Raw genomic sequence first — 27,517 nt, forward strand, 5'->3', positions numbered from 1 at the left:
ACACAGTACTCCAAGTGTGGCCTAACCAGAGTTTTATAGAGCTGCATCATTACATCGTGATTCTTAAACTCTATCCCTCAACTTATGAAAGATAACACCCCATAAGCTTTCTTAACTATCCTATCTACCTGTGAGGCAACTTTCAGGGATCTGTGGACATGTACCCCTAGATCCCTCTGCTCCTCCACACTACCAAGTATCCTGCCATTTACTTTGTAAATAATAATGAAAAGAATTTCAAAATTGTGTTTTGAATAAAATGAAAAAATGAAAACAGAAGGATTTTATTTTCACATATTGCATCAACAAAGAGTAACAGCTATATTTATAGGCAATCAGGTGCAAAGGTCTTAGGCCTAAGACCACAATAATGTTATGTATTGCACCGTACAGCTGTCGCAAAAAAACCAAATTTCATGACATGTATGAGGGATGATAAAGCCGATTCTGGTAAGAGTCTCTATAGTAGACTGAGAGTGGGAAGAGGCAGGAAGAGGAACATCATAGTTGGGGAAAAAGGGAGGTGAGAGGAGAGGAGAGGACAGGGAGAGGGAAGCACCAGAGAGATTCTGAAATGATCAGCAAACCAATTCTTCAAAATCAAATGATCTTGCCAGGTGACTCATATCTAAGTGTGTCTACACCCATGTCAGCCCCACCCCAGCATTCCTCTGCCACCTGTCTCACACCCCTCCGGTGGCATTCCACCCTCACCATTCCCAGCATCCTTTGCTCCCACCAGATTTACAAACTCTCTCTCTGCTCCAGACTGACAAATACAGTATTGTGCAGAGGTCTCAGGCACCCCCTAAGATAGATAGGACTGTACTCTGCCTTGACAACATCATCTGCAAGGACATCAATCTGTATGCCATGAATATGCAGTTGACCACACAGTGGTGATCCCTCTTGTCTCACATTCAGGAAACAATCAGTAGAAATTATTTTCAATTATGCAACCAATGATGTAATCTTTGATCCAAGTCACAGACACTGTTTCAGCGAACAATAAGAAAATGTAATAACGCTTTATTAATTTTTGCCTTATTTTGCTATCTAGTTGATATTAATAAATTTTACATCAGAGAAAGAAACTATGAATAGTCATCTACAACAAAATCATGTATTCTTGAGCCAGCTGACTATACAAACAGAATTCCCCAACTTCAGGTAAACTGCTTCGCCACTATTCCGTTTCTCCCTCTCCTGACTTATCCAGTTCCTCCTTCACGTACCACACCTTCATCACCCTGTTTCTTTACCCTCTTCCATCCATGCATCACCCACACACTCCTTACATTGAGTCTCTTCCTGCTACGGTTCCCATCCACCCATCCCAACTCCTTACCAATTACCTTCTACCTTCCTTTCTAATTGTATTTCATCATCTGCAGCCCTTTGTTGCCATTATCACTTCCCGGCCTCTACACTATTTCTACTCTTCCCTCCTCACCTGTATCCATCCATTGCTTGCCAGCTCTTTCTACCGTCCCCTTACTTCTTTTACACTCACATCTCCCCTCTATCTTTCAGTCCAGATGAAGGGTCTCGATCTGAAATGTTGATCGTCCATTTCCTTCCACAGATGCTACGTGTCACGCTGAGTTCTTCCAGCATCTTGTGCATTGCTCCAGACTCCAGCATCTGCAGTTACATGTCACCCCTTGAACTAGGTGGATTCTCTCTAACACATTATTGTTAATTTCTACATTTTTCTTAAGTGTTAGAAATTATTTTTCAATCTTCTGATCACAGACGAAACTGTAAAAGCAACTCAGCCAACTCTTTATGGTCTGTATCAGAAATCATTTGATAAAAGTTAACCAAGTTTAATATTGGATGTCCAGTCCCTATACATTTCTATCCCCCATCAAGAAGGCTTTAAAGCTCTCTGCTTCCTTCTCAATAAAATCAACCAGTTCCCATCCACTACCACAATCCTCTAACTGTTGGAACTAGTCCTCACTCTCAACAATTTTTCCGTCAGCTCCTTTCACTTTCTCCAGACTAGAGGGATAGCCATGGGCACCTACATGGGCCAGAGCTATGCCTGTCCTTTCATTGGCTTCATAGAACACTCCCTGTTCCAAGCCTTCCCTGTCATGTTGGTCCATGGCCTCCCCAGGGTGGAGGAGCAATATCTGGGTCGCCTCCAACCTGATGGCATGAATATTGATTTCTCCTTCCAGTTAACAAAAAAAAATTAATTTTTATTCCCCTCCCTTCTCCAATTACCCTCTCTGGCCTCTTACCTCTTCTCACCTGCCCATCACCTCTACCTGGGCTCCCTTCTTTTTCCCTTTCTCCTATGGTCCGCTCTCCTTCCTCTTCAGCCTTTTACCCTTCCAAACCACCTGGCATCAAATATCACTTTCTAGCTATCAACCTTTACTTTACCCCGCCTTTTTATTCCGTCGTCTTACCCCTTCCTTTCCAGTCCTGAAGAAGGGTCTTGGCCCAAAACATTGACTTTATTTATTTGCATAGATGCTTCTTGACCTGGTGTGCTCCTCCTGCATTCTGTGTGAGTTGCTTTAATATTGGAATATGTTTCAAAATATTAACTTAATAATTGTTTCAATATTGGAATTGGAATTAGAATTGGTTTATTCTTGTCACATGCACCAAGATACAGTGAAAAGCTTGTCTTGCACTGTTCATACAGATCAATTCATTATTTGTTCTGCATATCTGAGTGTCAAGCAAGAGTTTCACATAGCGTTTTAAAAAGAGTGCCTAGAACTTTGAAATATAACACTCCCAAATTAACTTTCATTGTTGATGTGGCAAGGATGTGCTGTAACAGTATTTACCGGTCCAATTCTGCTTCCAGTTGACAATATGCCGCATAGGCGACTATATCCTCTTGTCCACAGCGTTCTGTTGTTAGTGCACTCACATACAGTAAAAAATCAGCATCCTTGACCCCTGCACCATCAGTCAACCCTGCAGATCCACAAGAGTTTCCATTTTCACTGCACATCCTACATCGCTGGAAAGATCATATGAACGTTAACAGATAGAACACAATTCTGAGGCAAATAGGAACTGTGTCTAAGTGCAATCCACAAAAATATTCTAAACAAAATTGTGGTTCCTGCATTTTAAAACTTGTGTGACAAACAAAATGTACAACTTGAAAAGCACAAGAAAACATTATATTTGAAGCCTGCACTACAGTTGTGGACACAAGTCACTTTCATGAATTTGGAAGGGTTTGGTTAAACTTTACTTTACATGCAAAAGTTACAAAAAATTAATTCAGACCATTTCAAAAAGTGGTTTGATGATATCAGCATTGATTTGGATGTTAACTGCCTCTACACAAGACTACAACTTACAAAGCCATAAATTAATTCCTCTATTCAGATAGTGGTCATGCATACATTACATCTTGTATAATGATATGGTTTTAATGCTAATTGTCATGCATTGGGTGCTGTCAAAAAGATTAATAATTAGAGTTAACATCTAGAAAACTGGAAATTATATTCTAGAATTATATTGAGAGATGATATATTCAAAAGCATCAAACAGAAAACAATATAATTCCCATTTTAAAAAAAGAGATAGGCTAGTAATTATGAGTCAAGTAATAAAGAAAATTTGGAATCTGTAAAATTAAAATTATGAAATATGCAGCCAAATAAAAAATAATTTGAGCCAGCTAATAACTATTTATTCAAACTTCTTTTAACTAACCAACATCTTTTTGTCCTTTTTTATATTTATTTTTATATTTTATTTTATTTTATTTTCATGTTTGCACTTTATCCCATTGTAGTTCAAGTGTTTTACATTGGCTGTATGAAAAGTACTCTCTAATTAAGTTATTATTAAGACCAAAAATTGACTGTGGACCTCAGAAAGGGTAAGATGAGGGAACACACACCAGTCCTGATAGAGGGATCAGAAGTAGAGGGAGTAGGCAATTTCAAGTTCCTGAGTGTCCATGTGTCTGAGGATCTATCCTAGATCTAACATATCAATGCAAATACAAAGAAGGCATGACAGCGGCTATATTTCGTTAGGACTTTAAGGAGAGTTACCAAAGCCGCTCACAAATTTCTAGATATGTTGTGGAGAGCATTCTACCTGGCTGCATCACTGCATGGTATTGTGGGGGGGCTACTGCACAGAATCGAAGTAATATGCAGAGAATTGTAAATTCAGTCATCTCCATCATGGGCACAAGCCTCTGTAGCATCCATGGCATCTTCAAAGAGTGATGCCTTAAAAAGGCAGCATCCATCATTAAGGACCCGCATCACCCAGGTTATGCCTCGTTGTCACTGCTACCATCATATGTACACACACACACTTACTGTAATTCACATTTTTCTCTATGATTATGTCTTGCATTGTACAACTGCTGTAAAGGCAACAAATTTCATGACATATACCGGTGATATCAAACCTGATTCTAAATGCTGTATGAATACAGATTTAGAAACAAAAATCCTCCAAGACACAACAAATGAAACTATATGGGGAAATAGCAATAGATGTAAATACACACACGAATGCACAGAAAGACAATAAAATGAACAACACAGGAATCAACTGAAAAAGATTAACAACCATAGAAAGGGTAACAATTAGATTAAAAACTATTGGAATTCAGAAACCAGAAATTCAACAAACAGTTTTTCAAAGTAATTTGCATTCAGTAAGATTGTTTCAAGAACACTGTTTGCTATGTGCTTCAGTGATTTGAATACAGATAGTACTCCCTGATAGTAACACTGAGAGGAAGGCATGCCGTGGGTGATGGGGTCCTTAATGATGGACGCCAACTTTTAGAGCCGTCGTTCCTTGAATATGTCCTGGATGCTGGGAAGGCTAGTGATTGTGATAGAGCTGACTGAGTTCACAACTTTCTGCAGTTTCCATTACTTTACTGCCCTCGCATTTCCCTGAAATTACCCTCTCTTCCCTCATGATACCTCCTTTTCCTCACCACCCTTCAACACATTCCTGTCTTCCTTGCTACCTATTTTCTCCTTTCCTTTCTACCCTGGTTTGCTCTCATTATATTCTGCCCCACCCACCCACTACCCACTTATGTGTACTTCTTCAAACTTAACTCCGTCCTACCTTATTGGCATATAGATTACTTCCCAAAATAAAGCAGTGATTTCTTGGCCGTTATTTAACTAGCTGATTAGGTATGCACTGTGTGGGATAGGTTCAGTGTCAGGGGAATGGGTGGTATTAATTTTAAACCAATTTAACCACTCTCATTTTATTTTCCTTCACCCTTCACTGTTTCTCCCAAAACCAGGCCCCCTTCAAGTTCTTCAATACTTAGATATGGTATGTCCACATACCATATTAGATCTCTTGACTATACGAGACCAACTTGGACATCATTAGGCTATATCATCTAACTTCTCAATTCACTTTACCTGTCTCATTTTGGTGATGGAAATGCTCATCTACAATGCAAGGCCAAAGTTTTCAGCTTGAGGGAGTAAATGACAACAGTGAACACAAGGAGGTAACCTGCACATCGCCGAATGCCATAATCCTCAGAGGTTAATTTATAAACTACCTTTAAAGTATAGAAGGATTATTCCTGATCAATGATGCTGTACAGGAATTTCACAGCATACACAAATGAGAAGGAACATTCCCTATGCAGTACTGTACTTGTCAATGTGGAGCAGAGAGCAAGTTTGTAAATACAGGCAGTCCCTGGGTTACGAATGAGTTCCGTCCTGAGTCTGTCTTTAAGTCGGATTTGTATGTAAGTCGGAACAAGTACATCCGGTATTGTTTAATGTCAGTTAGTCAAACATTTGTCTTAGTGTACAGTATATATTTTACCTTTCTATGCATATAAAACACTTAAGAAACATATGTATTCCAATAATTAAACCACTGCGTTGCTTAGTAATAATTGTAGTTTTCATCGGGGCAGGGCTTTTCACATGCTCCATTATTCTCACTTTATCCTTTGAAATTGTTTCGATCAATGACTGACTGTAGCCTAACGCTTTTCCAATAACTGATGGTGTTTCATCTCTTTCCAAACGCTTTATTATTTCCACTTTATTTTCAATCGCGACCACTTCCCATCAACAGAACAGAAACATTGCGGGTGGCAGATCCCGACCTCTGCCGGCTCCTGAGGTCTGCCGGGTCCTAAGGACCACCACACTGAATTCTCCAGGTCCTAAAGTCTACTGCACTGAGACAGGTTAAATGGGACAAGTGGGGGCTGTGCTGGGTTTGGGTATTTGATCCTCCACAATATTCCGTGTGGGAATTTAAACTGGAGGTGGCAGTGTTTTTTTTTTACAAGGTCGAGTTGCGAGCTTGACATCAACCTGGCACGGATGGTACGGGAGTCACTGGATCGACATCAACCCGACACGGGAGCGGTCTGTCACTGGATCGAACTCGGGAACCTCCGTTCTCAAGCCCGGCGCTGATCTCACTGCGCCACCAGCCAACCGGAACGGTGGGGGGGGGGGGGGGGCAGGGTCAGGGTGAATTTTGTTAAGAAAAATTTAAGCCAAATACAAAGTTGTCACAGTGTCAATGGCAATGACTTAAAATGGTGGATGGTGCTCTCCTTCCTCGGTTTGTAAGTATGAGTTGTCCATAAGTCCAACATTCATAACTCGGGGACTACCTGTATGGTCGGTGCAAAGGATTTTGGGAATGGTGAGGATGGAGCACTGCCGGAGTGGTGTGGGACAGGTGGCCAGGGCGGGATGTGGTGCAGGTATAGACACATCCAACCCTGAGACCCTGAGAAAGGTCATTTGATTCCAAACAATTTGTTTATTGATCATCACAGAATGTCTCTCTAGTGCTTCCCATTCCCTCTCCTCTCTTTTTGCCTTTTCCCAACCATGATTCCCCTCTCCCTGTCCCCTTTCCACTCTCGGTCCACAGTAAATACCCACATCAGAATCAGGTTTATCATCGCTCACATATGTCATGAATTTTGTTTTTATTTTGTGGCAGAAGTACAGTGCAAAGCATAAAAATGCTAAGTACTGTGCAAAAGTTTTGGCCACCCTAGATATATCTATGTGTCTAAGACTTTTGCACAGTACTCTACTTTCATTTTCATACATGAAGTTTTTAATCCTGCTGTCGTGGATCTTCCAACTTCTAACTCTGATCAGCATCTTTGCTGATCCTCACAAAAATCTCATTGTGCTATGTAGCTTCTTACTATTAAACAACTTGTCTTCCAAGTTGGTGCTTGTATTTATACTTAATCTTTCAAAGGACATGGTATCTCAGTCTTACTCCAAGTGTCCTGGACTCAAATAGCAACTGATCAAAAAACACCATATTAGTTCACCAATTCCCATTTTTAAAAGTTCAACAATGGTCATTATACAAAATCTCTATACTCACAAACAAAATATGGTTAGTCAAAATATTTAACAAAGAGATTTACTTTACAACTTAAGTATTTACCTGCAAATGCTCTTCTGGTACAATCACAGGGCCACATCTTGTGATGTTAGCACAGGCACCTTGGCAATACATATATGGATCATCTTTTTTTCTCAAATATTGATTTGTTGCACATGGTCTTCCAAAATAAAACAGATTAAGTGTTTAATTTAGCCAATGCTGCCAGAAGAAGATGCAAAGTACCATAACAGTCAGGACTCTTCAGTCAAGAAACTGACTATGTTCAAAGTTCAGTCACAAAACTATGAGAAACATGGAGTGACCGCAATAGTCAGTGCTACAAAACAGGACAGATGTAGCTAATCTGTTGAGCTCGTTACAAATGAAAGGGGAAATGACTGATATGAAGCTGAGGGTTAAAGTACAAGTTTGGGAGCTGAGAAACTGATAAAAGTTGTAAAGAAACTACACACATAGAATAAGAAACCAAACTTGTAGCCCTGTGGTTAGCTGTAGAGTATATGAAAGATTGTGGAAAAAGGAGACTTTGACTGCAACAACACCAGAGATGTGCTATCACAAGGAAGAAACAATTCCCCACTACTGAGACAGGGTGTCAAGAAAACCCATTATCATGAAACTAGCCAGTTCACAAGTGTGTGCTAATACACAAGCTTAGTAATGGGAAGTAAATATAACAGTGCTATAGAACCTCAACATATTTTCTCATTGATCAATATATGTTCATATTCATAAAGTAGACTGGAAAGAAAACTCTGATCATTTACCCGACAGTGTTGTCAGATAATGAAGGACAACACCACCTTAATAAAAAGCATTAAATAATTTCTAAACATTTAAACACTAACAGTTATTTGACTACAGTGTGCATGTGTTTCTGAAAGCCAAAAAAATTCAACAATGTTTTATAATACTTTTATCACTAAAATTCTTGAAATGCAATTATTGACTTTAACAAGTTGATCTCACATTAATACTGTATTTGGTGCTGTTACATAAAAAGGAAGTATTTTGCCGCAAAAATCTAGAGCTTAGATGTCTTAGTGCTAGGAAATAGAATGCTGTCTACTTCAGCTTTATGGTATCAGCATAAAAATAGGTTTAGCTTAGTTAAATTCAGAATGTCTTCTGTATTGAAGCCTCCAATCTACCTTCAGAACATCAACTGTACCAAATAATTTTACTGTTTCTATTTAGCACAGTATAAAATCCATGTTTCTGACTAACTCACAATTTAGAGCTTTAGACTTTTTTTTACCATGACATGACTGAACTGCTCAAAATCATTTGATGTCTGATTTTTAGAGCAATCATCATGAGATTTTTGAATATGTTATTAAAGGCTCAATTTGAACACAATTCCACAAGTTAACAAGAGACCCAACAGATGGCAGGGGTTGGAATCTGGAGCAAAAAGTAAACTGCTAGTGGAACTCCGCACTACGCAGCTACCGCGGAGGGAAATGATTAGTTAACATTTCGGATCAAGATGCTTTGCCTAGATCCGAACTTGACCACCAGTCAGGCTGGACAGCTAATTCACTTTAAAAGACTTCCTTGTTTAAATCAAGAACTTCATCACAGAATACACAGGCAACACAATGTTCACCATACCTGCTTAGCAGAATTGGACCAATTACTTTTCGAACCTGGAATGTGTTTTGTAAATAAGTAATTGCCTTTGGAAACAGTTTATTCTGAAATGGAAAAGAAACCAATGAAGATAAAGTTTGGGTAATTGGAATTAAATCTAATCAAGTTATGTAGCTGACCCGTAAAATAATAACATTGTACACATCAAATGTCCCTTGAGAAGTAGTCATAATTCATGCTTCCCCCACTTCTTCCACTTACAGGATGAGGAAATAGTTTACCATTAAATTTCTCTCCAACAGAAAAGGTTATTAACAACAAATCTTTTTCGCCCATATCCTCCTATCTTCAACACAAAATTTTAATACTACATAATAAAAGATATAATGATAATCAGGGTAATTACAGCAAAGTAACTTTGAAGTAATTATTTTCTGTGTTTGTATTGCAGCCATGTCTCAAGCACATTGTTCCCTTTCTGGGAAGATGGGAAGGCTAAGCATCCCATATTTCATTTCTTAATAAAAAGATTGTATTCATCTCCAACAGTTGCAGAAGGCCTGGATCCAGATAGTAACTTTTAAAGTGCATAATTCAATTGTTTACCCTAACATGTCATCATTGGCAAAAGAAAAAAAAATCAGGTCAGGACTCCCCAGGAATCTCTTTAGAATAATGCAAGCACAATAACATTATTACGTAACTTGATTAATTATAATTAGCATTACATTTAAAGATATATCAAAGTTTTTTTCCCGATTCAGATGCAACTTAAACTGCATTTACTGTATTTCACAGTAACAACACGATTTGAATATTCTACAAAACACATAGTAACATCAACATTTCCAAACAATATCGTTGAACTTATGAAGGACAAGATGTCTCCCTGAGCCAGTTCCTATTTCCTGCATTTGGTACATAAAAACATAATTTGGCTAAGTCTAATTGACATTGTATTTGCTATTTCTGTCACCACATAGCATACTCTGGTGAGATAGGGACATGCCTGTCCTAGCATGTGAAGTTCGCACCAGTGAACTGGGCAGATGAGATCTACAGTGAGATCAACGGCCAAAAAAGCAGTACTGCAACACTCCATGGAAAGCGAAGGGCAGAACAAGGCACAGAAGACGCCATGATCCATGGTCATCCACTGCCACCAAGGAAGACCCCAGCTTGTGATGCTTATTTGTACCACTGGACCAGGACTTCTGAGGTCAAGAGAGTGGATCTGCCCCAGTGTAACGGCTTTTCCACTTTAAAAGCCTCTCAAACAGGTTTTGTGTCATCATCAAACACACTGGACAACCACCATTTAACAGGCAAAACAATTCAACCAAAACTGAAACCAGGACCCACAATCATTTGAAAAGGATACAACTACAGTTTAAACATTTACATCAAAACTGACATACACATTTTTTGAATTAAATATTCATATATCTAAGCATATAACTAATATCCTTCCTGACTTGGGCAAATGTCTCAGCACAGAAGGGATTAGAAACTAGTTGAATGGAGATAAAGCAATTACAACAGAAGCAACAGGAAGATTCAAGATTAAAGATTGTTTTATGTCATTTCCAGTACAAATGTGTAAAGAATGAAATAATTGTTACTCCAGATCCAATGCAGCACAGCAAAAAAATACAGTAAGATAAGGAACACTATAATAAAAATCACAATATAAATACATATATACATAGATTGATGTAACTTATGTCCATAAAGTGACTCTAGGCAGAGGAGTGTCTGTATTTAAGGTGCCTCTGACAGGAAATAATAAAGTCGTGGTGGTAGGAGATATGGAGGGGTGGGTGTGTTGATAAGTCTTACTGCTTGGGGATATTAACTGTTTTTGAGTAGTGGCTCTGACGCAGATGCTACGTAGCGTCCTCCCTGATGACAGTGGGCCACCCTGTCTATAAGCAGGGATCCCTCATGCTTTTTCTAGCTCCTTTCTGTGTATGTGTCTATGTTGGTGTGTAGGCTGGTATCGGTGATGCACTGGGCAGTTTTGACTACCTGTTGTGAGGCCTCCCTATCCACCGCAGTGCAGTTTGTGAACATACAGTGACGCAACATGTTAGGATGCTCTACAGATGAGCAGTAAAGAAGGAAGTGAGCATAGGCGTGCACAGTCTAGCTCTCTTCAGCTTCACCAGAAAGAACAGGCATTGGCGAGCTTTCATTGCGTAGAATGAGTTCTGTGACCAGTCGTGTCATCGGCAAAATTGACAATGTGATCACTGGGCTATTTGGCCAAGGCATTTTAAAACTGGAAACAGAAATAAATTTCAATGGACTTTTCTTGTAGCAAAGTAGGATGACACACAGCCAAAGGCAAATTGGTAAGACCAATTGAAATCAGAGAGATTTTATTTGGATGCCAGATCTTACTAGCTATATAAAATTCATCCTAGCTTGCTTATTCACATAGCACTTTTTGCTGATCAGCCTCTATTCCCCAACAACAGAAAAATGTATAAAGATAGTTAATAAAAAGATAAAATACTCTGTAGTAATATTATTCACAATTTCAAATATAAATTTATTATCAAAGTATGTCATCATATACTACCCCGTGATTAATTTTCTTGTGAGCATTCACAATAGAACAAGGAAGCAAAATATAATCAATGAAAAACTGCAAACATTGACAAACGACCAACGTGCAAAAGACAAACTATGCAAATACAATTAAAAAGATAATAAATAGATAAATAATACCAAGAATGGAATGAAGAGTATTGAAAATGAGTCCATAAGTTGTGGAATCAGCTCATAAGTTGTGGAATGAGTGAAGTTATCTACACTGGTCCAAGAGCCAGCTGAAGGTTGGAGGTAATAACTGTTCCTGATGTGTAAATCACTTCCTTCCCAATGGCAGCAGCTAGAAGACAACATGGCCTGGATGGTGGCACTCCTTGATGATGGATGCTGCTCCCTTGAGGCAGTGCTCCTTGTAGACGTGCTCAATGGTGACGAGAGCTTTTATGTGATGAATCGTGCTGTATTCCATCACTTTCTGCAGGCTTGAATAATTCTCTCCCAGTTAAAATGTTTATTTTAATAATTCCTCCCATTTGCTCCATATTCCTTTTGTATTGCAAATCACTGCCTTGGGTGGAGATTACTTTCACAAGGATGTTGCTGAGGCTGGAAGGCCTTTGTTATAAAAGGAGACCAGACAGAATCTGGTGGTTTTCCCTGGACTGAAGGGTGGCATAAAAGATGCTAATAAAATCATGAGCGCCATAGATAATGTGCTTGATGGCTCTGTGCTTTTATTAGTTGGAATTCAGAAGAATGAGCTCAATGAAACTGCTTGAATGTTGAAAGGCCTTGATAGAGTGAAATAGGATATTTCCTATGTGGGAAGAATCTAAGACCAGAGGACACAACCTCAGAATAGTGGGGCATGCTTTTGGAATGGAGATGAGGAGGAATTACTTTTGCCAGAGAGTGGTGAATCTGAGGAATTCTTTGCCACACCCAGTTGTGGACCCCAAGTCTTAATGTATATTTAAGGTAGAGGTTGATAGATTCTTGATTGGTCAGGGTATGAAGAGAGTGGTCAGGGGAGAAGGCATGAGATTGGAGCTGAGAGGAAAATTGGATCAGCCTTGATGAGATGGCAGAGCAGACTAGATGGGCCAAATGGCCTAATTCTGCTTCTATATCTTATGACCTCATTTTAAGTCTTTTTTCCCAGGTCGTGGAGTCTAAAATCTACGGGCACAAGGCAGATCTTTCCACACAGAATGTGGAAGCTGTATGGAATGACTGGCAGAAGAAGTGGTAAAGGAAGTACAACTACAACATTCAAAACACATTCGTACAAGCACATAGACAAGAAAGGTTTTGTATGTGTTGCTTAGATTTCCAGTATCTCCAGATCTTCTTTTGTTTATGGTCAGACGAGCTCCACTAGCCAAACACCCTTCTCCCCATATTCATTTATGCCACTGGTATTTAGAAATATATCTACCTCTTCATCTCAAATACAAAATATGATCCCAAAAATTGGACTTAATTTTATTCTGAAACTGAGGCACCACCACTTACATCAAATGCCCTTGGAAATACATGGAAACATCAATGCCCTCAAAAAGTAGTGGATATGGCCAGATCATCACGGGTAAAGCCCTCCCCACATCTACACAGGAAATTGTTGCAGGAAAGCAGCATCCATCATCAAGGACCCCCATCACCCAGGCCATGTTTCCTTCTTGCTGCTGCCATAGGTAAGAAGGTGCAGGGGCCTCAGTACTTACCACCAGGTTGAATACACTACTTGCTGCGCGTGCTGGTGGTAGAATTGGTTGAAACAGGGCTGCGATGTGAACGTTTCTACCTTGGCCCCAATCTTGTTTTTTTTTTAGCCCCAACCAACACCCATCACTAGAGGAACCCTGTACTGTTGCAGATCTTGCCAAATTCAACAACAAGGTGCAAAAATGTGTCCAGTTCTGGCTGGGCCATGTATAGACTGTCTATGGAACAGTTATTACCCCGTAAACATCAGGCTCTTCAACCAGTGGGGATAACTTCACTTGTCCTATCACCGAAAGGTTCCCACAATCTATGGACTCACTTTCAAGAACTCTTCACATTTTGTTCTCAATGCCCAAAACTTTTGCACAGTTCTGTAAAGTACTGCTGCAGCCAAAAAAAATAATTTCATAACGTATGTGAGCGATGATAAGCCTGATTGTGATATGGGTTTCTATTATGGACTGAGAGTGGGAAGAAAGGGAATAGAGAAGACAGGGAGCAGGAAGCACCAGGGAGATATTCTACAATCAATAAACCAATTGTTTGGAATCAATTGACTCGCCTGGTATCTCAAGGTTGGGTTTATCTACACCTGCATCACCCCACCCCATCTCCCACCCCGGCACTCCTTCTCCACCAACTGTCTCACACCCATCCCATTCTGATCCACTCCTGCCATTCCCAACATCCTTTGCCCCTGCCAGATCTACAAACTCACTCTCTGCTCCACTTTGACAAATACAGGATTGTGCAAAAGTCTTAGACTCCCTAGTTGTATAAGTATGGCAAAGACTTTTGCTCAGTACTGTACATGTGTACTTTGAATTTTGAATGCAGGTAATTCTGCCATTGTTTAAACTACGATTGGCAGAGTAGGGAACACTATTTGCATTACATGGCCTGCATAGGTTACAGAGTAAAGATGATTAGAAAAACCTGTGTAAAACCATGTTTTGAAGACAACCACAGCTGTTCAACTGTGATGCAGCTTTTTCTAACATGAGGTTTCTTCGAACACATCAAGGATCAACTTTATTCACCATGTACTGTATATTTACACGCATTAGAAATCTACTGTTATGTGTTGGTCAGGGCACAATGTACAAAAAGTAAACATTCAACACTTACAAAGAATAAAGAATTACACCCTATCCTCGTTATATGCGTCTTCAGAAAATGTGGATTCACGGTTGTATGTCAAACCTATTTCTACCAATTTCTCCTTTTCTGCATCCGAAACTCAGTTATGTGAGGCGGTTGGGAGGGATGAGAAGCACCGTTTTCCCACCAATACAAGTCACGTGCGCACGCCTCACAGTCTCATTCTTGCCAGTCTCGCTTGGTTTTGGCAGCGTGTGAATGTGTGATCTTGCGCTCTTAGTGTCCTATGTCAAGTCCTAGGCCATCAGCCAAGTGGCAAAAAACCGCTTTAACACTTGAAAGAAAGTTGGAAATTTTAAACAGGGCCGCGTTAGGTGACGGTAACACAGCTCTGAGACCTGGGTAAGTCCACAATCAGAAACATAAAGAAAATAAAAAGTGCAGTGATTGATTCATCACAAGTGTCTTCAAAGATTGTCGCCAAAGTACGTAACCCGATTATGACAAAAATGGAGAAAATGTTGAGTTTGTACATTGAGCATGAAACAAAGAAAAAAACAACACTCTGTCCCGATCATCTTCATGTGAAAGCTTTGGAAATTTATGGTCGCTGTTGTTCTGAAGCTACTGAGGAAGTGTCAAGTTAAAATGTTAGCTTTAATGCAAGTAGGAGATGGTTTTCTAAAGTTTGTTAATTGTCACAGGCTTCACAACTTAGCTGTGCATGGTGAGCAAGCTAGTGCTGACCACAAAGCTGCTAAATGCTACCCTTTGTAGTTGTGGGCTATGATAGCGGAGTTAGGCATCACACCAAAGCAGGTGTTTAATGCAGACGAGACTGGGGTTTTTTGGAAGCATATGCCGAAACGCACTTACATAAGTAAGGATGAAAATACTGCATCAGGTTAAATTTCTATGATTTATTACATTGAATATTACCTTAAATTGATGAAATATAATACGAATGTTGCCTTTTGGTACTGCTTTTGTGTTGTATTGTTATGAAAATGTGAATAAATTACAGATAAAACATATTTGGGAAGCCCTCCAGAACGCACCCCGATTTTTCCCTTTTAAATAATTATTCGCATTATGTATTTTCCATACTATGCGTTGACTGCGAAGAATGTAACCCCCACATATAACAAGGATAGAGTGTACATAAAAATTAAGAATTTTATGAATAAAATAATACAATTTGTGGGTGGCAGGATGAAAATACATTTCCAATAAAGAAGGTGCAAGACACTCCTTCCCTCCACTAGCCTGCAGTTTACCCTTAGGCAAGGGGCAGTATCTGGTCAGCACCCCAATTATGGTCACATGAAGCAATAGAGCAGGTGCTCAATGGTCGTATGAGTAGCTGCTGCATATCACATCCTGGTTATGACACTGCTGATGCCAGGCAGACAATCTCTGAAGAGTATTGAAATGGTTAGGGTCACCTGTCTTGTAAAGACACTGCTGGGAAGAAGGCAATGGCAAACCACTTCTGTAGAAACATTTGCCAAAAACAATTATGATCATGAGACCATGATTGCCCGCATCATACGACACAGCACGTAATGACGATGAATGCACATAGGGGGTTAAAGGACATATATGGAATAAAATGTGCTTAAATAAACAGATAAATAAAGAAACAAAGCAAAACTTCCCTATATTATACCAAAATAAAAAAAAATACAAAATAGGTGTGTACAGAGGACAACTTGGTTAATATAGTACAATCCAACTCTGGAATAGCAACATTACACATTCTTAGGGAAGCTTCTGACTTCTTTGCACTTCATGTTTACATCTTTGAAAACATGTTTATTATTAACTATGTATATTTATGAATTTTGGGCATGCAATTTTGTTTCTTAGCAGCATATTATCAAACATTTGGGTACAAATTACAATTCTGTGGACATTTTCAATTAAATATTATAAGATAAATGTATTTATTACATACCTTTACTAAATTCTTTTTATCCAAGGGAAGACTGTAATTATAAACAAGCAGCAAGATTACACTCTGTATTCAACAAGGGGATTTTGTAATACTTGAGCAAGCTGACAAATTGTACTTACTGTTCAATGCTCAAATCATACACAATTTTTATTCTTAGATGCTGATCAACACTCCTCCTGGTAATTCGAGGTGGTTGTATATAAACTTGATAAATCACCTAGAAGGAAAGGTTACCATTAAAGCAGACATCAAAGTATTTTATGAAGGAAGACATGGCACACTCAGGACTTTGATGGTGCCAGAAGAGCCAGCTCTCTATACACTTGAATGGACAACCACCACTTTAATTTGACACATTTATTTTTACTTTTTATTTATTGAGCTAGGCCCCTCCAGCCTTTCGAGCCACATTGTCCGGCAACCCCCTAATTAACCCCAGCCTAATCACAAGACAATTTACAATGACCAATTAACAAACCAATGACCAATTACAAACCGGTATGTCTCAGGACTCTGTGCGCTTCCTCTGGGAAACCGGAGCACCCAGAGGAAGCGCACACAGTCACAGAGAGCACGTACAGACTCCTTACAGATGGAATTGAGTTCCAAACACTGACGCCCCAAGCTGTAAAAGTGTTGCGCTAACCTGCTATGTTACCAAGGCATCCTAACATACACTGTGTGGAAATGATTACCATCCTGAATGGAATGATGTGTTGGATGCTCTACATTACCTTGAGTTTGATGCCTTACTATTGAATTGTATCTAGGACTAGCGTAGCACTGTTAATATTCCAATGCAAGTTCTTGGCCCAGATTTAGTCAGTTGCACATTTTATATGCAAAGCTCATATTCAATTAACCTGGTTAGTTCAAATACCCAATGGCCCCAAACCTTAAGGATAACCTCATCCTTCACCAATACCAAGAGTCAGATGTATCTTCGTCAAGCAGTCCATTTCCACTTTAAACACAACTTCATCGCACACCTCAGTTCAAGCACTCCTCCAGCACACGCTATGTGGCCACTTTATTAGGTACACCTGCTCGTTAATGCGTATAACTAATCAGCCAATCATGTGGCAGCAACTGAATGCATAAAAGCATGCTGGCATGGTCAGCAGGTTCAGTTGTTGTTCAGACCCAACATCAGAATGTGGAACAACTGTGATCAAAGTGACTGTGCAATGATTGTTGATGCCACATGGGATGGTTTGAGTATTCCAGAAACTGCTGATTTCCTGGGATTTTCACGCACAAGAGCCTCTAAAGTTTACAGAGAATGGTGTAAAAAAAACAAAACATCCAGTGAGTGGCACTGGGTGAAATGGCCTTGCTAATGAGAGAGGTCAGAGGAGATTGGCCAACAGGAAGGTGCCAGTAATTCAAATAACCAGTGCTGTGTAGAAGGGCATTTCCAAACATATAACACATTGAACTCTGTAGTGGATGAGTTACAGACCAGGTAGCAGAAGACCATAAACATACAGTCATATCTCCTGAACCTAATAAAGTGACCACGGAGTGCATGTCCCACGATCAAACCAAACTTAACCACACTGAAGCATTTTCTCAATGTTTGATCGTCTGAAGTGTCTGACACTGATGCCCGAGTATAACATTTAGTGCCCAATACCTCTCAGTTCCATGTCATGCTTTGACAGAATCAGGTTTAATATTACTGGCATATATTGTGAAATTTATTGTGAAAATTCTCCATGGTACATCTGTAGAAATTTGCAAGTCTTTGGTGATATACCAAGTCTTCTCGAACTCCTAATGAAATATAACCACTGCAGTGTCTTCTTTGTAATTCCTTCAATAGGTTGGGCCCAAGACAGATATTCAGAGATGCTGATACGCAGGAACTTTAAACTGCTCACCCTTTCCACTGCTGATCCCTGAACGAGGACTGGTGTCTGTTTCCTTGACTTTGTCTTCCTTAAGTCCACAATCAACTCCTTGGTCTTACTGACGTTGAATGCAGGGTTGTTGTTATGATACCACTCAACCAGCTGATCCATTTCACTTCTGTACACCTTGTCACCATCAGAAATTATGCCAAAAGTAGTTGCATTGTTGGCAAATGTATAGATGGCATCCAAGCTACATAGTCATGGGTGTAGACAGAGCACTGGGCTAAACGTGCATCCTTGAGGTGTGCCAGTGTTAATCATCAGCGAGAAGGAGATGTCATTTCCAATCCACACTGACTTTGTTCTCCTGGTGAGGAAGTCAGAGATCCACTTGCAGGGTCCTGCATCTCCTTCAGTCAGCTGTGCCTTGGTCAGATACACTTCCTATTTGCGGTTATTTTGTAGAGCTATCTCTCTCAATGTACACTCCATGCTGAGTCAGGCTTTGCCTAACAATCTAGTTTTCCATTGTCTGTGATGTCTACATCATAGAATGCTCCTGCAAGTCAAAGCAGGATAAATCTACCTGGCTGTAGTGGCACTGAGCTATTTGTATTTAAATCCTGTGTTTATATTCTAGGATTGCACATTTGGGACGTTGGGATTGGGTGGGACCAAATCTTTCACTACCCTCCATCACTGAATTCTCTTAAGAATCCAATGGTGAGGCCCAGTGTTGCTGGGATCCCCTTTACGAATGGCTCTCCATCAGATCCAGAATCTAATAATCCACAATCAATTCAGAAATTCCAATGGTTCAGCATCTAGCTCACCAGATAACATTTTCTATCGAACTTGTCTGAGCATCACTTCCAGCGCTCAGTTTTATCACACTACCAGTTCCCATGGTAGTTTCTGAGTCCTCAGAGCCCTGGTTCCCACACAGAAAATCCTAAAAAAAAAGTAGTGGATATAGCCCAGTCCATCACAGGGAAAGACTTCCCCACCATTGAGCACATCTACACAAACATTATCGCAAAAAAGCAGCATCCATCGTCAGGGAGCCCCACCACCCAGGACATGCTCTCTTCCCACTGCTGCCATTAGGAAAAAGGTACAGGAGCATCAGGAGTCACACCACCAGGTTCAGGAACAGTTACCACCTAGTTAATGCAATCGTTTATTGATTCTATCATGGATTTATGTATTATGCCTGGAAGAAAATGTATCTCAGAGGTGTATATGGTGACAAATACTGTACATACTTCTATAATAAATTTACTTTGAACATTAAATTCCCCTTTAAATCATCTATGTGCCTGTCAAGATTCAGAATCATTCTCAATGTATGTTCATCAGAATCATTCACAACGCTCATTTCAGATCCTCTGTACTGCATAGTCTTCTGCACATCCTATGCAAAGTTCAGACTCCCGGCTCAACTCAGGGCTGTCTCTTTCTGCTCAGTTACATGGACACGATTCAGGCAGCGCCCAGGGAACAGTTCGGACCCAATACTTGGTTGGCTGATCAAACTCGCTCGTGCCTGAAATCGCTTCTTTTCACTCGGTTCCTCTGCTCTTTCCCGAACCCCTCACTCATTTACATTCGAGGAGTGTTGGTGCCAACTCCATTCAGACACGGACGCCCCCGACTCTGCTTACCTCTCTAAAGTCCGGGACTCGATGCTTACATGTGTAACAGGCACTGGGTTCAAGCACGGCGCAAATCACCCCCATTACAATGTAGAGTATCCCGGTCCGGACCCGACTCCAGCATCTCCACTGGGTCGCCATCATCGAACACTGACCAGCCAACCCATGCGGCATGACGTCACTTGGACGCTGAGGCGCACGCGCAGTCTGCTCCTCTGGAACGATGACGCAAATAGACAAGAGACTGAGGCAATCTTTGACAACTCGCTTAAATCGCGTTGCGATGGCAACGATTGGGATCCTTAACAGGTTTTGGATAGATAATGAATAATGTGTAATATAATCAGGTTCGTAAAAGTATTTTTACAACATTTTTTACGAAACACCGAGTGAGAATTTCAAGTACCTGGGTGTCAACATCTCTAAGGATCTAACCTGGGCTCAACATATCGATGCAGTTATAAAGAGATGACAGCGGCTGTACTTCATTAGGAGATTTGATATGGCACCAAAGACACTTGCAGATTTCTACACAGGTGCTGTGGAGGGCATTCAAACTGGCTGCATCGCCGTCTGGTATGGTGGGGGAGATACTGCACAGGATCGAAATAAACATACAGTTGTAAACTCAATCAGTTCCAGCATGGGCATTAGCCTCCCCAGCATCCAGGACATCTTCAAGGAGCGATGCCTCAGTAAGGTGGCGTCCGTCATTAAGGACCCTCATCACTCAGGTCATGCCTTGTTCTCATTGTTGCCATCAGGGACGAGGTACAGAAGCCTGAAGGTACACATACTTGCTGTAGTTCAGTTTTTTTCTCTATTATTATGTATTACATTGTACTACTGCCGCAAAGACAACTCATTTCGTGACATATGCCGGTGATATTAAACTTGATTCCGATTATGAGTTCTGGAAAGAGCTGTGCATTTTATCCTAATTACACACAGTCGGAGAGGACAGAAATTAAATGTCCAAAGACCGTGTACTCTAGATGACTAATTTCAGACATCCCACCTGCAGAAACTCATTTCAGGGAGGTAGCCCCATATTCCACCGCCCCCCCACCCCCCGTCGACCTCCAAGGATGTATGTATACAGGACAGTTGATTATGAAAGAACACAATAATTTATTTCATCACATATTGAAGCTATTTACACACACACACACACACACACACACATATATATATAAAATTTATAGGCATCTGTTAGTCTCAAGAGACCATGGATTTGCACCTTGGAAAGTTTTCAGGGTGCAGGCCTGGGCAGGGTTGTATGGAAGACTGGCAGTTGCCCATGCTGCAGGTCTCCCCTCTCCACACCACCGATGTTGTCCAAGGGAATGGCAAGGGCCGAAACAGCTTGGCACCAGTGTCATCACAGAGCAGTGTGTGGTTAAGTGCCTTGCTCAAAGACACAATGTGTTACCTTAGCTGAGGCTCGAAGTAGCGACCTTCAGATCACTAGACCAACGCTTTAACCACTTGGCCACACACCAACACACAAGGATTGGCGCGTGGCCAAGTGGTTAAGGCATTCTGTGACGACACCAGTGCCAAGTTGTATGGGTCCTAATGCCCTCTCCTTGGACAACATTGGTGGCGTGGAGAGGGAAGACTTGCAGCTTGGACAACTGCCAGTCTTCCACAAAAAAAATCCTTGCCCAGGCTTGCGCCCTGGAAACTTGCCAAAGGTGCAAATCCATGGTCTATCGAGACTAATGAAGGCTTACTACTACTATATTCCTTGAGTATTTTGTTGGCAGTCTCAATGCTAATAGCTAAATGCTAATGCAAATAGCTTTTCTATTTCTTTTACAAACTTTCCTTGTACTGTGATGTGGCTTGCTTGGCAGATTTGAGCATTTTGCTGGAAGTCTCAACCTCACAGCAGTCTGTGACAATGAATTTGTTAATTCTGCAAGACATCAGATTCACAAGTGTTTTGTGAGACAGCTGACTTCTGAATTCTGTCTTGATGTGACACACCATGCTGAATGCCCTTTCTACATCTCAATTAGAATTTGGCAGGACCAAAACCAGCTTCATCAACTGGCAGAGCTCTTTGCATCTCAACTGCCCTGTGCTCACAGATTTTACTTTGGACAGCTTCCCCCAGAACTCATCAACTGGCAAACTTTTGTAGTTTGACACCAGTCCTTCAAGATTTTAGTTGAGACATAATCCAGGACTTCCAATTGGAGCTTTTCCCTTGCATGTGCCTTGATCACATTTGGAAATCTCTCTGCCAAAGTCAAAATCTGCTCTGGATTCACCTCATCTTGGCTCTCTGTATTGACCACTGACACTCTTGAAACTGTTTTAGGTCTTCTCTTCATTTGGAACTTTTCTCAAAGTAGTAGTAGATGTCAATTCTTCAGGTGACATTGAGAGCTCCTTAGCAGCAGTTTTGGCACAAATGTTGACCAGGTGACTTGGACAGGTAACGCTGTAAATATTAGGGGCCTGTACTTCCACTCTTGATAAGACAGAGTTGTTTTTGCCAATTATCACATTGCAGGTGTCACTGTTAAATCATACACAATTAGACCATTCAAGGCCTTTGTCACGCATGGATGATGCAATGCAGTTGAATATGTTTTCAGCTTTGGTATCACTGCACACTGGCATGTCTACAAATCCAACTGTCACCTTATCCTGTGTTTCATTATAGTACCTGGTTGAAATGGCACATTCCTTCTCACACATGATATCGTTGCTTTCATCAACCAAAATACTGTATGGCCTTGTTTCAGTCCGGATGAACTTGTACAGATCCTCTGAACATTCAGGTTCCAGTAACATGTTCACAATAGCAGCTGTCTTGGTTGATAAGCAGGCGTAGTTTTTTGCTGTTTCTGAATCAGGGAACATTTTCCTGAATAGCTCGCCTGTGTGCTTACACACCTGGAATGGCAGGTTATGCTCAACGATGAAAGATGTAAAGTACACCTCAGCTCTAATGACCTTCTCTGTCAGACTTTGGTTTTCTGCTGAAAAGAACTGCGAAATACTTGAGCAGCCTTCCCTGTGCTTAGCCTCCCTAATATGTTGTGGTCCCTAAAAGAAATAAAAGCATAAGGTGTATCCTTATTATATTGTCTTATGCAGAAAATGTGACATTAAAATATGTATTTATATTATATTATATTACTATGGAGTCGTTTTCTTATTCCATTACAACTTTAAGCAAGTCTACAGGGAGTTTGGCCTCATCACGTAGGACACCAATGGAGTAGCTCCTTAGCAGCCAGCCAGCTAGTTTAAAAAATGTTAGCTATGCTAATGAACGAATGACACCTGTTAAACTCACCTCAACATGTCTTTTACAGTCATTTTACCCACCATGGGCAATAGAAAAGTCACTGTTGCGAACACTGCAGTGAGCAACACTGTCATTATTTTTGACCCCTATTAGGTAGTGGTACATTCCTGGGGTGAAGTACGTTTTATATTTTCTTTTTTTGGAACACTCTGCCATGGCGCTGCAGGACACTAAACTGCACTGATGGACGATGAAAGAGAGAGGGAGGTTGACTGTAAAGCCCGCCCACAGAGAAAACTGATAGGTCTACTTAGCACAAAGAGAGACACCTCTCTCTCTCTCTCTCTCTCTCTCTCTCTCTCTCTCTCTCTCTCTCTCTCTTTCCCCCCCCCCCCCCCCCCCACTTGCTTGCTCTCCAAAAAATTGATTTCCAGGATATTGTATATAATGTGCGGGCATCAGGAAGCCGCTATTAATATGCGGGAGACTCCTGGAACTTCTGTGAGAGGTAGGATGTCATCATTAGTAATTATAAACACGAGAAAATATGCTGAGGCTGGAAATCCAAACACACACAAAATGCTGGAGGAACTCAGCAGGCCAAGTAGCATCTATGGAAAAGAATAAACAGTCAACTTTTCGAGCTGAGACCCTTCATCAGGACTGAGAACCGGCGATGGAAAGCGTGAATCCGGCAGAGGATAACATACAGGACAGGCCCATTATAGGTGGCGGAGAGAGAATCCCAGAGTTGTAGAAGCGACTGGGATAGGGACACTAGGTACCTCCTCAAGATGGAAAGAATGGTGCGTAGGATGCATCAGGAGAAGCAGTCAATTGAATGTGAGAGCCTGGGGTCCTCAGAGGGTCCGATTTGAAAAACTTGAAAACGGATCTGGAAGCCATGTGACACAAGATGGCAGAGAAGAAATGTTGTCAGGAAGGATAGGTGGCTGATGAAGGGTCTTCGCCCGAAACATTGACTGTTTACTCTTTTCCATAGCTGCTGTCTGGAATGCTGAGTTCCTCCACCATTTTGTGTGGATTGCCTACATCTTAGTTATATTCTGAGGATGGGTCTCTTAACAGAAAGCTTTAACTGAGTTCTCTTTCCAATGATGCTGATTGTGGACTGGCTGAGCTGTTCCTGCATTTCTGTTTTAAATGTTTATAGCAGACTGTGGAGGCCTCATATGCCATTCCTGTGCGGAATGTATTCTGTACATTTGCCCATTTCCACATGTCAACCCCCTTGAGAATTAGTTAAATTTGATGTTGCATTAAAAGGCTGGAATATGTGGAATTGAGACGCAGATACATGAGCTTGCATTGGAATTTGTTGGAGCAGTTTTAATGTCTCAGGTCGAAGGTACTTCAACCAGGTTATAATTTAGAATTCTAATTCTTCAGCCCCCCCCCCCCCCCCCCAGGATCTTCACGTGCACTGGAAAACATGCAGCAAAAGGACCGTGATGACTTCTCAGAAGAGTTTGCTCACTCGGTGGATTTCGTACAATTCATGGCCAACATACTCTGGCATTAGCTGGCCAGTGGTGTAATGGCATCTGCACCGGACTTCGAGGAGAGTAGTATGTAATTGATTTACTTGTTTATTTATTATGTTTTATTTATTATTATTTTTTCTCTGTCTGCTAGATTATGTATTGCATTGAACTGCTGCTGCTAAGTTAACAAATTTCACGTCACATGCCGATGATAATAAGCCTGATTCTGATTCTGATGGAGCTAATCAAACAGCTATCCTTCTGAAGAAAATATAATTTTATTCATGAAACTAGAGATACAAAATACCATGCATTCATGTTGGACATCCCAGTACAAGACATACAGTATATCATCATTTTTGACACCACAAAGCCTGTAACTTTGAAGAACCTTAAGAATGCATCAAGAAACTTGGAGTGTGTCATTGGAAACCACTTTGCTTTTTAAATAAATGTAGATAAGATTTCTACTTTTTAACAACTTGTATTTTTCACAGTATGTGGTCATTTATCCCCACTTACTGGCAGAAATCAGTACAGCAGCTAAAGCCACAAACAAGAGAAAATCTGCAGATGCTGGAAATCTGAGCAACACACACAAAATGCTGGAGGAACTCAGTGGGCCAGGTAGCATTACAGTCAATGTTTCAGGCTGAAACCCTTTGGCAGGACTGAGTCCCTCCAGCATTTTGTGTGTGTTATAGTGGCTAAAGTAATGGTTTATCACCTTTCTCATTATTCATTGGCTAAGTATTAGCACATTACCTACGAGATATAATTGTTTTAATTATGTAGCCTATTAGTTAGTTAATCCCTATCTGAGGAATTCTTTTACCTTATCTATAAAAGTGATGGATTTTTCAAAGGCGCCATCTTGGCTTCTTTATTCCTTTGTCTTCATAGCATTGTTTCTCAGCTCTTTATTTAGTTTGGTTAGTACTGGTATGTTTGTTCGTTCTATAAGATAAACTGAAATTTGGAATTATGACTGCTCATCATTCCTGACCCCCGGAAGAACCCTTGGGATCAGAAAATAAACAGAGATCCAAAAACATCCACAGAAATTTGTGAACATGTTCTGAGGTTCACACCTGCAGTAGGTCCACACCAGGTTCAGTCTCAGTGTGGAGTGGTATCAGGTACGGCTGCATCACTGCCCAAACATTTTACTCAATCATTTCCCCTGCAGTTCTTGAGCTAATATACTGTAAGAGACAAACTGAAACTGCCCAAAATATGACTGCAGAATCAGGGTCACTTCAGCTTCAAAAATACAGTTGCAACATAAAGATGAAATATATACTGATTGTTCAAAGACCAAGCTCAAAGTCATAATCATTATGTTCATTATCAGTCCTGACGAAGGGTCTCCACCCAAAACGTTGACTGCTTCTTTCAACGGATGCTGCCTGACCTCCTCAGTTCATCCAGCTGAGGAGTTCATCCAGTTCATCAGTACAAAAAAGTACATCATTATGAAAGTGGTTGTAATTCAGTTAGATTTAGTGTGGTTATGGCAAAAGCAAAATCATGATATGGGAATACAAGATTCTAAATTGCAAATTTACCATGTTGAAATAGGTAGGCTGGAAATGGCCAATTAAAGGTAAATCAGACACTGGGAGATATTTAAGTTGTATATTGAAGAGGTTCAGGATGAATCTGTTCAGCAAAAGTAAAAGGTGGGACTGCCAAAATTAGAGTTTCTTGGATACCACATTGTTTAGAGGTTAAGATAAAATAAAACGAGGAGGTTTATTTAGATATTGACTACTTGGGTGGCAGGGTGGAGATACGTCTCTACCAAAGGAGGTGTAAGGCATTTCTTCCCTCCGCTGGCCTGAAGGTCACCCTTGAGCAAGGCGTAGCTCAAAGGATCAGCTGCACGCTATGTCACTAACCAAAGAATAAGGAAGGTGTAGTGGTGTGTTGTGGGGACAAAAAAGGTAAACCCTGTCAGGTAAATCATGTGGAAAAGTTTCTTATTAAATACTTTGTGACTGTTTACACTGAAGAGTAGGATGATCATGATGATGTTAAGGAAAATATTAAATAGGATTAACATAGAAAAAGAGGAATTATTCAAAGGTTGACCTTTATTGAAAAGAGATAAATCACCAGGTCTGGATGAACTACATCTGAAGCCATTAAAGGAGCAAGGAAGTGAATTGGGAGGCTCCAACCACAATCTCTTTTTTTGTGGCAGGAATGTTGCCTAAAGACGGGAGAAATGCTCACATTGTGGTGTTGTATAAACAGGGAGGGAGGGGGAAAAGCAAATAATTTACAGACCAGTTAGTTTTGAAAAACCATTGGAATTCATTCTGAGAGAGAATATAACCCTTCATGTAAAAATACACAGAATAGTGAAGGACAGTCATAATGAAATTGTTAGATCAGGTCAGATTAATCTGATTAAGCTATTTTGTGGAGGTATCAAGAATAGCAAGTTAAGAAGGTCACAAAGTCTAATATCAGTGGTAGGAAAGGCATTTGAAAAATTTCTGAGGGGCAGGATTAGCGTACATTTGGAAAGTCGGGGGTCGATCACGGATAGTCAGCATGGCTTTCTTGATGAATCTGGCTAACTGAGATTTTGAAGAGGTAACTAAATATCCTGGTGGTAGTGTGGCGATACGTCTCTTCCGAAGGATGCGTAAGGCACCAGCGCGCAGGTCACCCGTGAGCAATGTGTAACACCTGCTTAGCGACCCCCCCCCCCCCCACTCCGATGAAGGTCACGTGAAGCCATGGGATCAGGTGGTGGACAGTCATGAGCAGCTGGTGCATATCACAAGTCCTAGTTATGCGACCAATTATGCCGTGCAGTCAATTTCGGAAGAGTATTGATGATGGCTAGGGTCACCCATCTTGTTTAGACGCTGCCCACAAATAAG

General features: G+C 40.7%; 1 protein-coding gene across 3 annotated transcripts in view; it reads right to left on the reverse strand.

Annotated features, from left to right (window-relative positions):
• Window positions 1–20,011, reverse strand: part of lmln (leishmanolysin-like (metallopeptidase M8 family)) — a 59,580-nt gene extending 39,569 nt beyond the window's left edge. For all 3 annotated transcript variants that reach the window (XM_073047550.1, XM_073047549.1, XM_073047551.1), the window contains exons 1-6: window positions 19,857–20,011; window positions 16,456–16,553; window positions 16,337–16,367; window positions 9,019–9,101; window positions 7,444–7,561; window positions 2,814–2,992 (exon numbers count right to left, since the gene is read on the reverse strand). In XM_073047550.1, the coding sequence (XP_072903651.1) occupies window positions 2,814–2,992; window positions 7,444–7,561; window positions 9,019–9,101; window positions 16,337–16,367; window positions 16,456–16,553; window positions 19,857–19,991 (644 nt within the window). In that variant the 5' untranslated portion in view covers window positions 19,992–20,011. The remainder of the gene's footprint in view (window positions 1–2,813; window positions 2,993–7,443; window positions 7,562–9,018; window positions 9,102–16,336; window positions 16,368–16,455; window positions 16,554–19,856) is intronic.
• Between the last annotated feature and the right edge of the window lie 7,506 nt (window positions 20,012–27,517).

The sequence above is a fragment of the Hemitrygon akajei genome, chromosome 5 (genome assembly GCF_048418815.1).
Source record: "Hemitrygon akajei chromosome 5, sHemAka1.3, whole genome shotgun sequence".
In the NCBI taxonomy this organism is placed as follows: domain Eukaryota; kingdom Metazoa; phylum Chordata; class Chondrichthyes; order Myliobatiformes; family Dasyatidae; genus Hemitrygon; species Hemitrygon akajei.